The following is a 16,621-nucleotide window of genomic DNA, read 5'->3' on the forward strand; positions in this document are numbered from 1 at the left end:
CAAACTTTGAACCGCAGTAGGGAAGACAAGCCCACATCCCTGTACAGGGCAATGTCCATGCGCTCTGGTTCGCCCTCCATGGAAAACACATTTCTTCGCACTGAGGTCTCTGGAGAGAATCCTGGCGGAGAAAAGAGCAAGGCAAGAGGCACTTCTGTTGTCAAAGCAGAGAGGCCTGAACATCTGAAAGAAAAAAAAATCTGTCATTTTCAAAAATAATAAAGGTGAATGTAAGAAATGTTAAAAAATAATTGTAATAAGGGGAGGAGGTTAAGTAGCAAAAAGAACAGTGAACCAGAGTCAGAGTACCAGCAGATGGATGGGAAGAGGCAGGGAGACGTGATAAGGAAGTGGAGGAAGATAAGCAAAGCATCTGATATCATAAGGGCAGGAGAGGCTGGGAAATGACCCTGTGATTTTTTACAGAATTTACAGAAAACTTTTTGTGCTCAGAAACCCAGAAATATTCAAGGGAAGATAAGAGATGCAAGTCTGGTCTTGATGTAAGATAAGGAGACCCCAATGGTTTTCTTAGGTTGTATCACAGCTACTACAGCTTATGTAAGCGTGACACCCGTTGCCAGGCACATAAGCTGTGCCCCTTTCCTTAAGAACTTTTGTGCACTAGACCTTGATTTGCTGGAGAGCCTCCTCTGAATGCCCCCAAAACGTGTCTTCCCTGAGGGGTTTACACTTAACAGCGTTTTTTCCAGGCCGTAGTTACTACCTATGACGAGGGTTGAGCTTCAGGTGTCTTGCCGGGCTGGAGGGCTGCACGTCGTGGTTCCTCACTGGGGAGCCAAGGCCACCAGCAGCTCCCCCAACCACTGCCTGGGCAGCCCGAGGGCCGCAGCGACTCTCCAGCTTGGTGGGACAGAGGGTGACATGACCATCCCACCAGGACCCATGGCCCAGGGACCGTGATTTGCGCTACGAGTCTGGCCAAATGCCCGCGCTGCGGCGACATGGAGTCTTTCCGCTTTAGCTCACTCGTTTCGGAGGGGTTGAGGCTGGCGAGCGCGCTCCTCTCCTCCCACAGCTGCTCCGTGCCTACAGGCAAGCGCGCGCTGCGCTCGCTTCTGATTTGCTTCCTTTGCAAGTGGTGTCCAGAGAGCAGCACAAAAATACCACCATGGAACAGTGCCAGCTTGCACGTGGCCAGCTAGGAGGTGACTTATCTGGTCCAAGACTTGTCCTCCTTTTTAAAAAAAAAAAAATCCTGCCTCCTGAGACATGACAGCTCCAGATCCGCACGAGGCCTCGTGGCCAGGATCGCGAGGGCAGTTTCCCTCCTCGTGTGCCTGGCAAACAGCACCAGGCTCCCTCACACCACTGGCCCACCCTAATCTTCATTTGCACCAGTCAATAAACAGAGAATTAGCAGCACTTAACTCCATGACCTGCGCAGAGCCTCCGCTCTCCCATCTGCAGCGGATCTGCTCCCAGAGCCAAGCAGCCTGATGACAAATATTTCACTTGTTTTGGGGGAGCTTTATCCCTGTCTGAACAGCAAAATTTCCGTTTCTTCTAAAAAAATAAAAACCCAGATGTGGTTAATAGATGAACACACATAAACTTTTTTTTTTTTTAGTGTGTGAACACACTAAACTTTTTTTTTTTTTTACACTCTGCTTTTCATCCTGGTTTCTCTCAGATCTCACAGGTGGTTTCACACGCAGCCCTCCCTTTGTATTTCCAGTTTTCTGCCCTGCGCCTCCCTCCTTCCTCTGCGCTCCCACTCACCCGGCTGCTCGGAGCCTTGAGTCAGGCACACGCTCCATTTGATTTCAGCTGGATTAGCAGGACTGTCCTTTTCAGGAGCAACAGAGGCAGGTAAGCTTAAACCGCTTGTGAAACTGAATCTCCAAAGCCCGCTCTAATTGCTGATGAATATAGATTTGGGCTTCACTCTGCATGAGAACGGCTAAGGTGGGACAGATGTCTCATCCAGGTGTCCTTGGGAGGGAACAGTATCTTCTGCTGCATGGCCCAGGTGGGAGACTGGCTGTGTTGGCAACTTCTTACATTGCCGCTATTAAATGTGCCGGAGCTGCTGGAGCTCTGTAGGTCAGTGCTGCAGAGGATGGACCTGCTTCCGAGAAATATCTCCCAAGGAAAACCCCTCACAGAGATAACTCGTTCCCATCCATGCTTCCCGGGCAGGAAGGTCAAGGTCACGGCACAACTGCAGTGTGGCACCAGCGTTTAACCAGCCCTACCAGTATGAAGGATATTTTGCCCGGTGACCATTAGGTTGTGCATCACTGACGGAACTATGGGCAGAGTGACTTGGATCGGTTAGCCCCTCACAAAGGAAAAAAAATGAATAAAATAAAGAGCAGTGTTGAGGAACTGTTGGAGAATCATTGCTCAAGTGTTGGTCCATGAGTGTGTTCATGCCAAGAAGGTTTCGGTAGGTGACCAGGTCTGCATGTGTTGCAGATTCATATCCATTTCACAGGTAGAGTGAATTTCAATTTTGGGAGTAGTCAAGTGAAAATATTTCCCAATAAATGGAAACTCCTTAAGAGCCATTTCATGCGGCAGGTTTAAAGCAGCCTCACAAAAGCAGCCAGAGTCTCTGCAGAACCTACAGCCGTTGGCAGCTCCATCTGCTCCTCGTGCCCCGCTCCTCAGCCCGGCCAGTGCCGTTCATTCCCATGTGTCTTGTTGGGAATGGTTTCGGATCTCCAAATCTCACCTGGGGGCTGCATTTTGCTGCACTAGTCGGGAGCTTCCCTGACCTACTTGAGCCCGATGGAAAGGTGCCCTGCACACACCCAACGATTTTCTGCTCCAAGGAGTGGCCACAAATCTTGGGCAAGTTTATTCCAGGCTGGGATTCCTTCCCTGGGTGCGTAGGGCACCACTTAACATGCCTAGGGAGGCTGCACTGCCTACAAGGTAAAGCACTTCCAACACTTTGCCCCGCTAGGCTGCTTGTGTGCTGCGATTTTCAGTATCATCTCCTCTCTCCCCCTGTTGTTGGTTTCTTTTAGTGATTTTATTTTCTTGTCTTACAGGGTTATTACCCAAATAGGCAGTTTCGTATTTTGTTTGTTATCATATGACTACAAGACTCTCTTTGTAAGCTGCAGTCCCCAGGGCTTTCCTTTAGGCAGGCAAAGAAGAGGCAGAATAAGGGGGGGAAAAAAAGTGCGTAAAAAACAAAGGTTTCCCTCCTCCGCACAGCCCTCCTGGGGAGGCTCCTGCAGCTGCTCCGATTTGCGGCTCCCCACTGCCTTCTGGTGGTAAAAATGCAACAAAATCCCCGTCCAGAGAGGCTTTCGCTCCCCGCGCTGGTGCCCAGCACCTGTGCTCGGCGGGCAGCGTTGGGCCCGGTCTCGCACTCCCTTGGTGCCCTCCTCTCCCTGCAGGGACATTTCAATTTCCCATTGAACTTCCCGCTGTTCTCCGCAAAATGAGACTCCATTCTGTGCAAGAAAAGAAGACGGGGAATAAAAAATCGCTGTAGATTTATATTCCAAGGGTCCAATTCCCTCCTCATCTCCGGGGATAGGACTTGTCCCGGGCGTTTCAGGGCCTGGCCATGGCCGAGCGCTCCATGCAGGAGAGGCCCTTGGGGGCTCCCGGCCCCTCGCAAACAGCTCCGTGTCCTGGTGAGTAACGCGCAGACCTTTGGGAAGCTGCTACCTGTAACCTGGCGTTAGCTGCTTAGGAGCGGGGCACGGATTTCCCTTCACAGGTTTTTTTTTTTTTTTTTGGGAGCCAAGGAGCCAGGAGCGAAGGCTTTATGGGATTTGCTGGTGCTCGCGCTTGTGCGAGTAATCTCCTGGGAAGGCATTGGGTGCCGTGTCCAGAGGGGATCCCTCGGCTGCTCGTCCCCTGGAATCTAGAAGCAACAGGGCGCTTCCTAAGGGCTTGTTCAGGCGGAGCAGGGGGCTGCCAGGCTGGGAAGCAGCGGGAAGGCAGCTAAGTGCGCGTGGATGCAGCAGCCGGGCTGCGAACGGGCCTGCTCCCAGCCTGCTGCATGGAATTGTGTCTAGCAAAGGCAGCTTCAGTGGCTCCAACCTCGTGATCTGCCTGGATTTTCCCTGGGAATACTCTGCATTTTCCTGCATGGCTACAGCAGACAAACCCAAGGTAATATTGCCATGCAGTTTGCATTGCGCCCTGATTTCAGTGACTGTGGAGGAAGATTGCTGCTGCTTTAGTCGTGTCAGCTTGGACATGTGCTTGGAGCTGCGCATAGAAAGCGTCCAGTAACAGGGAAAAGGGGTGTGCTGTGGAGAGGAACTGGCCAGTTCTTTTATGAAAACATCTGTGTTGATGTTGTATTTTGTCCCATGAGCTCCCTGAGGCCCAGGGGGCCCAAGACCCAGCCTTGCGCCTGCTGTTGTCCTTGTAGACATCTGAAAACTCTTTCTGATGGATGGTATCTGGACCCTTGGAAGCAGAACAGCAGAGCTACACGTTTACGTGCTTGGGATCAGGAAGTATCCCTGCAGAGGCAGATGCTCCCAATGGAGAAGGCCAAGGCTGTCTGTGTGTTAGCCTGGACATCTGCTCTGGAGCTGCTTGTGCTCCACAAGGTGCAGACGAGGGGCTAGGCGTTGGTTTCTCCCTTTATTAACACTGAACATCTCTGTTCACCCTGACTCGCTTCCAGGGAACTGTGCAGCCCTTCCTCTCGGTATATCCACAGCCTTCATATCTTGCTGCCACTGCTGCTTATTTTATGGGCAAAATAAAGGAAATCACGTTCACTGTTATTTCAGAAATCAAAGATCAAAGGTCTAAACAAGAGTATAAGAACCAAAGAGGATGTAAATGAGAGTCTGAAATCACTGGATTTCCTTCCAACGGATCCAACGGATGTGCTGTTTTTGCTGTTCTTTGCCATCCTGAGGTTAGAAAACCTGTGTTTTCCATGCAGCAGGCTGAGAAACTGGAAATTGCTATGAAAGCATATGTGTAAGAAAGCTGTTTTAATAATGTTTCCAGGGAAAAGGGTGAGTCACGGATTTAAAAGCAGCACTGTAGCTATGTGCAAGCGAAACAAATCCTGCAGTATTCTCTACAGATTAAAAAGACATAGGAGCTTTCTCACGTAGAAACCCCAAGAGAGAGCAAAGGTGGGGATTGATTTCAGAGCTGGTTGGTTATTAAAAAAGCAAACAGAAATTGGGGAACGAGAAGCTTCCTTCGAAACGTGGGCTGAGAGGATAGTGAAAATAACCTACAATCAGTTACAGAAAATGTCTGCTTGGTAGAAGCATGAAAAGAATGGTGGGGTTGCACAAGGGAAACACGGCAGCCTTTGCTCTCCTTTTCAAGTGAAACGGCTCAGAGTTAGATCTTATCACTCAAAGCGTGAATTAATCATAGGGTGAGTATTATAACTGAAAGCAAGAGATCAAATTATAAAGGCAAGCTGCTACCTTAGCTCCGTGGAAACAATAAGAATGAGGAGGAATGAAAAGGCAGGCCTGATTAAGATTAAATTTAAAATATCAGCTGTGCCTCAGGGAATGTTGCCGCTCTCCAACACAAATTCCGGAGTTCAAAATATGGTGGTGATTTATGCTCCTTCGGTTTAGTTTTCCTGCAATAAACGAGCCTAGCTCGGAGATTGAATTCTTCCCGAGCATGTTAACCATGCCAAGACGAACAGCCTTGCAGCTGCTCTGCCCCCTTAGAAACTGCGATTATAACAGCCCACTGAAGTAGCAGATAAGCTCGCTATTTGTTTTACCCTTCCAGTTTATGACATTTATTTGTTTTATGTTTCCCCTTTAGCCTCTGCTTTTCTTCCAAGGGGATTTTTACAATATGTAGAACTTGAATCAGCCAACTGACTTAGTTTACCAAAAAACATAATTAACTTCCTTTGATGTTTTGGGGCAAAAGGTAAATTTTTACCTGCCCATCAGTTCAGTGACAAGAAATTTTCTTCTTGTTGCTGCTGAACGATGTGTGTGCAAAGTGCAAGCAGGCCGAGCTGCAAGCTCTCTGCAGTGCTGCATAGATTGTTGTTAGAGGCAGTTTCCTGATACCTTTTTATGAGACAGCAAAGAGAATCAGATGGATCCTCCTCCCTTCCTGAATAGAAAGATTTTGGACATGAGGCAAACTCAGCAAAATCTCCTTATTGAGTGAAACTTGTTCCTAATTGTTTGCTAGTTGTTAGAAACTGATTACTAGACCAGGGTCCACTTTACATGTCTGCATGGAGTTTTTGATTGTGTATGCATATTTTATATGTATGTGTGTGTGTGTGTGTGTGTGTGTGTGTGTATGATGTTAAAAGTATGTAGGATTAAGAAAGGGGATGTATATGGTAAAGAAGTTTAGTAATATAAAAAAGTTAAATACTAAAAGGGTTTATCATCATGAGGCCTTTGGAAGGAATATGAGCTATTATCATTGGCAAAGAAATAAGGGTTCAGCAAATAGTAGCTGGCCAGGTTAATCTAAGGTAAATATTGAATCTGATAGAAAATATAGCAGAATATTTTCCTTATTGGTTTAGTTAGGTTTGCAGTAACCCCCTTTGGAGGTGGATGTCCATGTTCCACTTTGGATATACCTGGATCGAGCGCTGTGGCTGTTCTGCAGAGTTCTGCCATTCTAACAGCAAGCAGTTACTGGTTTGGGAATGCAAATTAATTTAAATCCTATTTAGTTACCTATGCATAGGCAATATCCCTTTAGTATTATATCGGCAAATGATGAGCAGTCATGTAAGTAAGAGCAATGTTAACTTTCTTTTGTGGCATGTGGCTTAGTGAAAGGTTTTTAAAATAGTTGATGGGACCCCATTGCTCCTCCAGCAGTTGTAGGAATCTGAGATTGAGTTTCTTTAAATATTTTTCTACCTTTATACATACATATACATTTCATTTCTAGTGCTGTCACTCCTGTTGCCAAAAGTTTAGTCTCTTTTGTCCACTTACAGGTCAGGGCAAATTATTCTTTGCTATTTGCAGAACCATAGCAAAGGCCAAACTTAAGAAGGTTATTCTGCATGAGCAGACCGAGACAGTGACCGAAAGGAACAAGCTGTTACATGTAATCAGCAAAACTCCAGAGTGTAGCCCTGGTTTGGGGTCTCTACAGACTCCAAACAAAAGGACTAGATGGCCATGTAAAGCTGTGATGACCAGATCAAAGGCGACAGAGCAGGTTCCTGGAGCTGTGTGCTGCGCTTGGCTGCAGTTCTTGCAACCCGGATCAAATCGGCCTTTTTTCCTCTGCTTGGCTTAGGCAGACAATGCACGGGTGTCTGAGCAGAGGAAGGGAACCATTTAACACAGCTGAGGCCGCTAGCAGATGCAGTTACTCCACCGGCAATGGGATAGCGCGGGGTGAACTCCTTGGTCTACTGCACTTGACTGAGGTGCTTCTGAGGGTGTCGTGGTCGGAGGTCCCAGGGAGGGAACTCACTTGGGGGAGTGGGTGGCTTCCCGCCATACAGTATTACTGGATGCTTTCTGGTCCTATTATTCCCCTACCTGTCCAAATCCCTAGTGTGGTGCTGAGTCTCCCTAAAATGGATGGGCCTGCACTGGGTGCATCTTGCTGGCAGAGGCCCATGAAAACCTGTCAGAAAACCAGAGGCAGCGTAGGACTACGTGTGACAAGATCTACAAGAAATTCCCAAACTACTGCAGGTTATTTCTCCCCTTTTCTCTAGCAGAACTCAAGGGCACAGAAGGCGCAGTTGTAACCAGGAGCTTGAATAGCTGCCCGAAGTCATCTGGTGAATCCTCTTCTTGTCAGAGCACTTATAGATGTTATCCATCACATCCGTAGGCTGGCAGAAGGCAAATAGCCTTGCGCTGTCACATCGCCCGAACTGCTATTTCAGCCTCCCCGTGGTTAAAAGCAAGAGCATGCAGGCAGGTCTGGTACTCAGCAGTGTTTCTGGCTGTTTGTTCTTTTACACAATTGCATCATGCAGTCACCTCACACCCTATAAATAAGCCCAGCTGTTTTTCAAGCAGTCCCCTTGGCCCAGGGTGACATTGGTGACCTCCCTGTGCCTAGCATGCAGCAGCTTCTCCCCTTTAACAAAAGCTGCCTCTTCTTGATGAGCTCGCCAGCCGCTTCTCAAGAGCCTTCCTTGCCTTGGGAAGAGCAGAACTTCCCAGCTCGCAACCCCTGCAAAGTCCTGGATCCCTGCGACACGAAACCCCTCCTGCCAGAGCCAACACTGAGTGCTAGGCAGCGGAGCCCAGTCTGGGCCTGGCTGTTCAGCCGCGAGGCTGGAGGAGTCGCACATGTGCGGAGCGGCTCCCGAGGCCAACGGGCACCGCGGCTCTCGGCGCCAGACCCACCGGCTCTGCCCGGCCAGCTCGGCCTCGGCCAGCTCGGATCGAGCGCTCGGGAACAGAGGCCAGGAGCAGGGAGAGCCAGCAAGCCGAAACTCATCCTCCCCGGGCTTGCCCTCTCGCTCGGGATGCTCCGTGCTGCCTGGTACCGGCCCAAAACTGATGGGAGAGCGGCTCTAGTGAGACTCTCCACTGGAAGCAGAAGGGACAAGGACCCCTTCAAGATTACCTGGGCTTGGCTGTTTGCATAACCCATGTCCCGGGCAGGGCTGGCAACCCCTCAGTTACGGGAAGGGCAGAGCACCCGCAGCCCTCGCCGGCCTGCGCAGGTCACACGAGCCGCGGGCTCCGTGTCCTTCCCACCTCCCCATCCTTTGGATTGCTGCTCGGTGCATCTTCCTGGCCCAAGAGCAGCACAGTTCAAAGGGCAACAGGCCAAATAACTTCCTGCCCTTGTCCGCAGTGTCTTTGTTTGGCTCCCTCAAAAGCTGTATTTCAAAAGCCTTATCGCTGCTGACCACATTGGCTTCACAAAGCACCCTCCTGTCTCCCGCACGCTGGGCGTGCAGCTCCCAACGTCTTCACTCAGCGCAGGCCCCTCGTGCTGCTCGTGGTGGGAGCTGCTCCGTGGCTGTGAACACCCTGCTGCGCAAGGAGCGAGGTGAGGGCAGGAGCCCAAACAGAGCTGCGAGGAGGGCGTCTGGAAGGGAGCCCCTGGGGAGGGTTTTGCAGCTCTTTTCCAGCAGCGAGATCCCAATGCAGGTGCCTGTATGAGAGCTGGACTGCAGAGCACTTCTCCTCCTGCCCATCTCCCCATAAAACACCCCTTCTTTCCCTCCATGAAACTTCTCCTTTCCTCTGACACACCCAGGAGAGGGATTTGGCATGACAAGCTGCTGCACCACCTGCAACCATCACCCGCAGCCTCGTCGCCTCCGCTCGCTGCGGAGCTGCCGTGAAAACTCCTCTCGAAAATCCATCCTCGAGCTGCCCTTGCCGAAGCCCAGCTGCACCTCCTAACATGACCTACGGCCACCATCCGCATCCGCCTTTCTGGCCCCGGAGAGATAAAGCCCCAAAAGGGCCCCCTTTCGCCACTCCTCTGATTCGGGGAAAAGAGAAGCTGCTCTCTGCAGCCTTTTAGGTATCTTGACTTCTTGCCACATCATTATAGGATAATGCAAAGCATGCGTTAACATAAGAGCTGCCAAAAGAGCTTTGAAAGGCCTGATTGTCCCTGGGCAAGGGAAATCCTCCCCCTTCCTGCCCTGAGCACTTATCGCTCCAGCTTCGCCCCTGTTCCTGCTGGCCAGAAGCGCAGTTGCCCTTTGGTGGTGTTTTTTTTTCCTGTTGCTTATTTGTATTTATGACATTTCTGCTGAAAAGGGAACAGGAAAATTGGCAAAACACACAAAAAGAAGTGGCTCTATGCAGCAATATTATGAGACAAGGCGGCCCAAAGCGATTTTAATATTTTTAGCAGATGTTAGCCAGAAGAGAACTGTTATTATTCACTTACATGTGCGAGTGCCTTTTGATGATGAATTGATGGGAACATTCCAGCATTGCTTTTATACTGACACCCTCTGCAGCCAGATCTAATAGGCATCCAGGACACCAAACTGCTTTAGAAAGGAGGGCTTTGAAGGCTTGCAACATTTCTCCAAGTTATCCCTAAACAGTATACTCGCCTTTACAACTTCCCAAAGCCTTGGTTTTCTCCATTGTTTTTAGAATGAAGGGTTTGAAAAGTTTTTCATGTTTTGTCTTTGAAGTGAAGCTTTCCCACCATCACAGGAGAAGCTTCATGTTTCAACGAGATGAAAACTCGGGGGATATCAGAGGGAATTACTGATCCTGGTCTTGTTCCATGCGGTGGTGACATCCACACAGAGGGTTAAAGCAGCTCAGGAAAGGTTGTTTTGGTCCTTGAATATTTTGCTGTGCGTAATGATTTAGGAACAAAGTTTATTTATGTGACCTCTTTGATATGCCACAGATAAGGAAATCTCAGGAATCTGTGCTTTATGTTAGATCAACAGGCTAACACACATCTCCCCGGCGCATGCTGAGCTTCCACACCGAGCGATACCACACATTTTACTTTCTGGAAGGAGGATCCTCTGCACAGAGCAGAGGACACAGCCTGTGGTCGCTCTTCTCGTGCAGAGGTTTCAAGGCCATGGCCAAGCACGGAGGGCTTGGCTCGGAGCCCGCTCCACCGTCCTGGTGGCAGCAGCAGAGCCACAATCACCTCCACCTTTCCCCTCTTCCCAGGAACAGCCAAACACAGCCCGCTTTGTGGTGGCAAGGGCTCAGATTGCCACCTTCTTGCCACATTTTTAGCCTCTCTATTCTAGCTGCAACATCCACTAATTCCAACAATGCACATCTGTGTTATAAGCAAGTCCAGCTGGCCAGGGCGACCCAGGCAGCGTTTTGCAGCTCCAACCGTAAGGAGCTGTTAGTTGGCCAGACTGAGATGCTGTGGGCTGAGCCCTTTCTCATTCTTTGGAACTTAAAAAAAGATCTTCTATGCGGCTTTTAATTCTTTTGAACTACAAAAGCCTATGTGGCTTTCAGAAAAATGCTAACTGCTCCCAACTGCGGTTCCACCGTCGCGACTCTGAATGTACTCGGTGGCTGCAAAGGGACTGAAAGGGGACACAAGGATGAGCTGTGAAGAGATCAGAAAATATTTATCTCTTTATGCAACCGATTAGGAAGGACAAGGGCCTCGCTGCTTCACAGCCGGCGGCTCTGACGCAAAATGTTTCCTCTTTGACTAACAAAATCCACCCCGAAATGTTTCCCCTCTGCTGCTCAGAGGTGCTGTGAGCCGGACAGCTGCTCTTCACTCCCCCAGGCTGGCCACGTTGCTCATTTTTCTTGGGAAGATCATTTTTAATCCAGGCTAGTGTCGCAATCCTGCTCATGCCACGGCCCTAATGGTTGCAATTAGATGGCAGCATGGAGAACCGGTTGCAGAAAGAGGAGGCGACAGCGCGATGCCATCGTGGACAGAAATGCCCCCTCTGCGAGGGGCGAGGATTTTGCAATGAGCTTTTTCTGATGTGCTGACAGCAGCTCGATGCCCTGTTCCCCTTCGCCCGGCTGCGTCTTCCTGCCCCTTTCCTGCCGCAAAACCCCTGGATCAGCGTCTGGGCAGATTCCCATCCACGTCCACCACTCGCTGTCTGCAAATACGTTAGTGTCAGGGCAGGAAGGGGCTCATTCCAACTCCTTGCAAATGCTCCTTGCATTAGGCAAAGAGCTGAGGGAAAATCAAACTTCATTAAGCACTGGGAGACCTCTGCCCTTTTGCCACTGATTCAGGAAAGTCCTTTGTTTCTTTGACAGCCGAGGTAGAGGAAATCAAACCCAACGTTCCTCATATTTCTAAGCAGTTGCTGGAATGGAAATGGTTCCGTTGTGATATGAAACTATAAATCTCACATGTGATGTTTGGAAAATGGGAGCATCTGTGTTTGGTATTTGGAGAGATTCCAAGCGGGAACTTTGTTATTCAAGCCTCTTGGATCCCTTATAGGGAGGCAAAAAGGGAAATAGCTGCTTGTGTCTTAGAAAGTCCACCAAGAACAGCAGAGCTACCATTTAATTTCTGTAAGCTGCTTGAGTCTGGTATGGTTCTCTGTCCAAAAAGAGTTTAATGATCCCTTTGTCTTAACCTGTTTTCCTTTTTTCCTCAGGACTGAGGAGAAAATTCTTCAAATGAATGGAGAGGAAGGAAACCACGCAGGGAGGCTGTCCTCTCCTAGCCGCCCAGTTTTGCCTTGTTAGATGGGCATTAGCAAAGCAGGCTGCTCCCTGCACTCACATGTGAAAGCACCATTGTCTTTGTGCTGCATCCTGATGAATTCTGCAGATTTTTACCCATGCAAAAGCCTCCCTGTTGTTTGCAGCACCAGCGGGATGGAGGCGCCTCGGCTTTAGCGCGGCGAGCGCAGCGGGAGCGCGTTGCTGTCGAGGTTTGCTCCCCCACGCAGAGGCGAGTTCCCCTCTCTTATCTCTCTTGTTAGTTCTCTACAGGCTTTCCCGTTTCCTCATAACACATTCCTGGAAAAGAGAGGGTGGGAACTGAAATACTACTTAAGGCCAATCTCTGTCGCTTCCCACTGCCGCTGTGCTCAGGACAGCAGGCGAGCCGGAGTCCTCCTGGTTTTCTGCATCGCATACGGATCTTCCCTGCTGGATTAGGGCAAACCTTTGCTGCTGGTGGCTGCCACATTAGGAAAGACTGAAGCCGAGCAGAGGAGCTTCTGATCAGGAAATCAGGGTGCGGAAGAGGCAATATGCTGGATCAGATCCATCTGCTGGCTGCTGTGACGGTTTTGGGCGTCCTGGAGCAAGGTAGGGACCATCCTCAGGGCGCGTCCCAGCACGGGCTGGGTCAAGCTGTCGTCTGCCTGCTGATTGCCTCGCACCCTCGTGCTCCCTTTCTGCTGCTGCCCTGCTACTGGCCTGCTTTCAGGTGATGAGCCGGTGAAGGAATGAATTTCATGATTTGTGAAATTCAACAAAATGAGTCTTTGGGACAGCAGTCCTATAGATGTCCTTCCTCTGAACTGGCATCCTAGCATCCTTAATTTTTTTTTTTTTTTTTTAGGAATTTTGAAAGCTAAAACTGGCAGCAACAAAGTACATCTGAACTGTTTAATAATTTCTATCAATAACAGCTGATGTGTTAACTATGTGAGCAAGAAAACAGATATCTGCTGGTTGCACAAGACTGTGCTGCCCTTGCTTGACTGTCATTGTGTCCTTCCCTTTCTGCATCTGAGATGTTTCTGGGATATTCACCCAGCTTTTGCTGTTGATGGGCGCTGAGTTAAGAGGGGGCTGCACTATCCACGTCTGTCCCTGACAAAGTTCTGGTCCAGAAGAGCAAAGCCAAACTACTGACCCAAGCTTTTTTTTTTCTTTCTCACTGCAGCCTACTTCCTCCTCCAGGTCATCCATGCCAGGCGAGCATACGGCATTTCTCCTCCAAAGATCTCAGGCCCACCTGAATTTGAGAGGATCTTTCGAGCACAGTAAGAAATATCTCTTTTAGGGCATTTTTTTAGAGCTTGTGTGCAATCTGCCCTGCAGTGCTGTTCGTTTCTGGCTGGAGTAATTCAGCAGTTACTCGCTTCCCTCAGGGTTACAAGAATGAACCAGTGAGTCAGCTCTGGCACCGTGATGGCTCTTGAGCCCTAAAGACACCGGCCATTGTGGGTAGAGATCATACCAGAAACCCATGCTGTAGAGAGAAGGGCTGTGAAAGACAGAGCTGCTGGTACCTGAGCCTTAGGCTGGTTTTAGGGGCAAGCTCCAGGTTGCTTAGGACTGCTCTCAGCTCCACTCACTGGTATGAACAGGCTCCCGGAGAGCCCTTAGCAGGGATCTGGATGGGATTGCTGGAATCCGACTTCTGTGCCACGGACGCAGCTGCAGAGGGGTGCAGAGAGGGAGAGTTTCTGCTTTGCTTTAGCTGAGCAGTGTGGAGAGGGCAGGGATGGGGACCTGCCCAGGCACCGCCTGCTCTGCTCCTCTGCAGCCTGGACACTCAGCCCGGCCCCGTGCCCGTTGCCTCGGGCGCAGGGCAGAGCCGTGCGGACGGTCCCGGGGCTCCGTCGCGCTCTGCTTAAAGCCCAGGCTGCCGTGGCCTTGTCTCCATGAGCTGCAGCTTCTCCTGACTCTGATCCTGGCCTGTGTGGAGGACCTGGACACTGAGATCCCATCTCAGGACCTTGGGATGCTCCGAGTACCTCATGACACAACCCTGTCCTCCAGCACACGGAGCTTTGGGACCCTGACCTCTCTCCAGTGCTTCCCCCCGGCATCTGCAGTTGAGCCTTTGTGCTTGTTCTGCAGGGCTCAAGCCGCAGCACCTGCGCAGCGGTGCGGGGTGCTCCATGGAGCCACTGAGTGGGGACTGACCTGCTCATTTTGCTAAACGTCCTGCAGTCAGGGACTGGACCTGGAGACCCAGGTCCTTCCACTGTCTAATTCCTGCAAATAAAGATGGGAAGGGAACTGTGAGAAAAGGTGAAAGCCTGGAGGTTTTCTAGGGAGGCATCATCTCCTAAATACAATAGTTTACAGTCTCTGGAAACTGCCAGGGGAGGCAAAAGAAGAAAGATATTCCTCTTCTCCCTTGTTTACAATTTTCCTCTTTCCTGCCAGGGTGAATTCCTCCGAATATTTTCCCATTTTCCTGGCACTTCTATGGCAGGCCGGCCTCTTCTTCCACCAAGGTGAGAATGGTCCGTTAGCTGCTTTGATCCCAGCTCTGTTCCCTCAGCCTGGCAGCAGTGCTGGAGCTGCTTCCCAACAGTAACCTAGGCAGTAATTCCGTTGCTGACGGGACTGTGGAACTGAGGGACACAGAACTTCTCCAGCTCCGCTGCTGGCTACCTGCTTGGTTCACAGCAGCTCCAGAAAGCCTTTGGATTCAGTCACTGAGCTTTTTTGTCTCAAACGTAGGTCTGGCTGCAGCCCTGGGTCTGATCTATCTCTGCTCTCGCTACTGGTACTTTACGGGATACAAGGCATCGTCATCGGGAAGGTAAAGAGCTGCTTGAGTGAGCAGCAGCCTCCGGAGTTTCTCATTTGGGAATGTCATGGGCTTCAGGAAGGGGGTCTCGGGACTCCCCCTGCCTATGTAGGCTGCCTCAGAGCTCCAGACTGAATGGGCTCAGCCAGAGCTGGGCCCTGAGCGCAGCCCGGGATTGGCGCCGGAGAGACGGATACGGGGCGAGAGTGAAGCTGCTCCAAGCCCATGCGGATGCATTGGAGCCTCCGGGTGGGAGCGGGACCCGATGCAGGGGACAGGGGACAGGCAGGGGCTGCCATCGCACGCGCTCCTCTCCGCGCTCCCTGGGGAGGTCAGTGCCAGCCCCGTGCAGGCCGGTCTCAGCGCACGCTCTCTCCTCCCAGGCTCGGTCCCATATACTTCAGCACCGGAGTTCTCTGGGTCCTCGTCGCAGTGGCAGCCCTGGGCCTCTCACATTTCTTCCTCACTCACTACATGGGCCTGAATGTCCTGTGGCTCCTCGCGCTGTGACATACGCGGTCCTCATGGGTGTCCTCTCCTTCGAGTCCTTCAAGTCTCCTTCTCAGTGGTGGCCAGTGACAGGACAAGGGGTAATGGGTGTAAGTTGCAATGCAGGAAGTTCCATCTCCATGTGAGGAGGAACTTCTTTCCTGTGAGGGTGACAGAGCCCTGGAAAAGGCTGCCCAGGGAGGCTGTGGAGTCTCCTTCTCTGGGGGGTCTTCAAAACTCACCTGGGTGCCACTCTGTGCCACAGGCTCTGGGTGTCCCTGCTGGAGCAGGGGGGTTGGACTAGATGATCTCTAGAGGTCCCTTCCAACCTCAACCATTCTGTGATTCTGTGTGATTCTGTGAGTCAATCACAGAGCTCGCCGAAACAGGCACCTTGTCCTGCCCTGAGAGACAAACGCCCCTTGCCCTGCTGCTCGGCGAGGCAGGCAGCACTGAGCTATTTGGGTGGTATTTTTCCCTCCACATCTGGGCATTTGTCTGAAACCAGCTGTGGGCTGGGGTGTAACAAGAGAGGCGAGGGGTGAACTGGGGTGGCTACAAACATATTGATGTCCGGGCCACGTGAAGCACCTGCCTGCGAACCAGCAGCGCCCAAGGCAGATGGTTGATGCCTTTGCCGTGATTCTCACCTATTGTGCATGGGTGACAATGTAAATCAGGCTGAGCAAACCTGTAACCACTATTGCACACACAATTTTGAATACTGCTGTGCCACAACATGTTTGAGAGCTACTGCCAATAAAATACTTGCTGTGCTGTTCATTTCCTCACGGGTCCTCATCTAGAACAGAAATAAAATTAGACTGCGGGCTCGGAGCGCCGGGCAGCGCCTCAGCTTCCCTGCTGGGCAGCACAATGCCGGCATCTCCTCTCCCATGGGAGAAGTGTCTGGAGTGCGGGTAGCAACGAGGTGATTTTCAGAGGTGCTGAGCCCTGAGACTCGGGGCTGGTTTCCTTTGGAGCGGGACGGCGGGAGAATGATCCTTGTGTCGGTGGCACGTGCTCCTCCACGGCAGAGCGGAGAGACCCGGAGCTGCGGGGTCCAGCACTAAGGGATGATAAATGAGGCGCGGGGAGAGTCCAGGCCTCGCCTAAACATGGATGCGCACCCGCACACGCTGGCTGCTCCTCTTCAGCTGCAAACCGGGGCGATGAAGGCGGTTTGTTACCGTCACCCACCGACCCGGCACGGCAGCCGCGCCTGAGGCTTTTCCCTCCACAGCGCCCCGGGAGCGGCGCGTCCCGGGGAGGCGGCAGC

The 16,621-nt window shown here is 51.1% G+C and overlaps 1 protein-coding gene across 2 annotated transcripts; it reads left to right on the forward strand.

The window, feature by feature from the left end:
- The first annotated feature begins 3,416 nt into the window (after positions 1-3,416).
- On the forward strand, positions 3,417-15,429 carry LOC112954407 (leukotriene C4 synthase-like). 2 transcript variants are annotated; one of them, XM_026047595.1, is made up of 6 exons: positions 3,417-3,620; positions 12,005-12,665; positions 13,249-13,348; positions 14,484-14,554; positions 14,784-14,865; positions 15,237-15,429. In XM_026047595.1, exons 2-6 carry the CDS (start codon positions 12,608-12,610, stop codon positions 15,361-15,363), a joined length of 438 nt encoding a protein of 145 aa, XP_025903380.1. In that variant the 5' UTR covers positions 3,417-3,620; positions 12,005-12,607; the 3' UTR covers positions 15,364-15,429. The 2 variants fall into 2 exon arrangements, with proteins under 2 accessions (XP_025903380.1, XP_025903381.1); XM_026047596.1 differs by lacking the exon at positions 3,417-3,620 and having other exon boundaries at positions 11,987-12,665.
- Positions 15,430-16,621: the final 1,192 nt, after the last annotated feature.

The sequence above is a fragment of the Nothoprocta perdicaria genome, unplaced genomic scaffold (assembly GCF_003342845.1).
Source record: "Nothoprocta perdicaria isolate Ctin4 unplaced genomic scaffold, notPer1 scaffold_5, whole genome shotgun sequence".
Taxonomy (NCBI): domain Eukaryota; kingdom Metazoa; phylum Chordata; class Aves; order Tinamiformes; family Tinamidae; genus Nothoprocta; species Nothoprocta perdicaria.

Excerpts from the sequence above, each read along its gene's own strand:
- LOC112954407 (XM_026047595.1), top strand. The coding sequence starts at position 12,608 with ATGCTGGATCAGATCCATCTGCTGGCTGCTGTGACGGTTTTGGGCGTC. Across the intron at positions 12,666-13,248 it reads TTTGGGCGTCCTGGAGCAAG|CCTACTTCCTCCTCCAGGTC; the intron begins GTAGGGACCATC and ends TTCTCACTGCAG. Across the intron at positions 13,349-14,483 it reads GAGAGGATCTTTCGAGCACA|GGTGAATTCCTCCGAATATT; the intron begins GTAAGAAATATC and ends CTTTCCTGCCAG.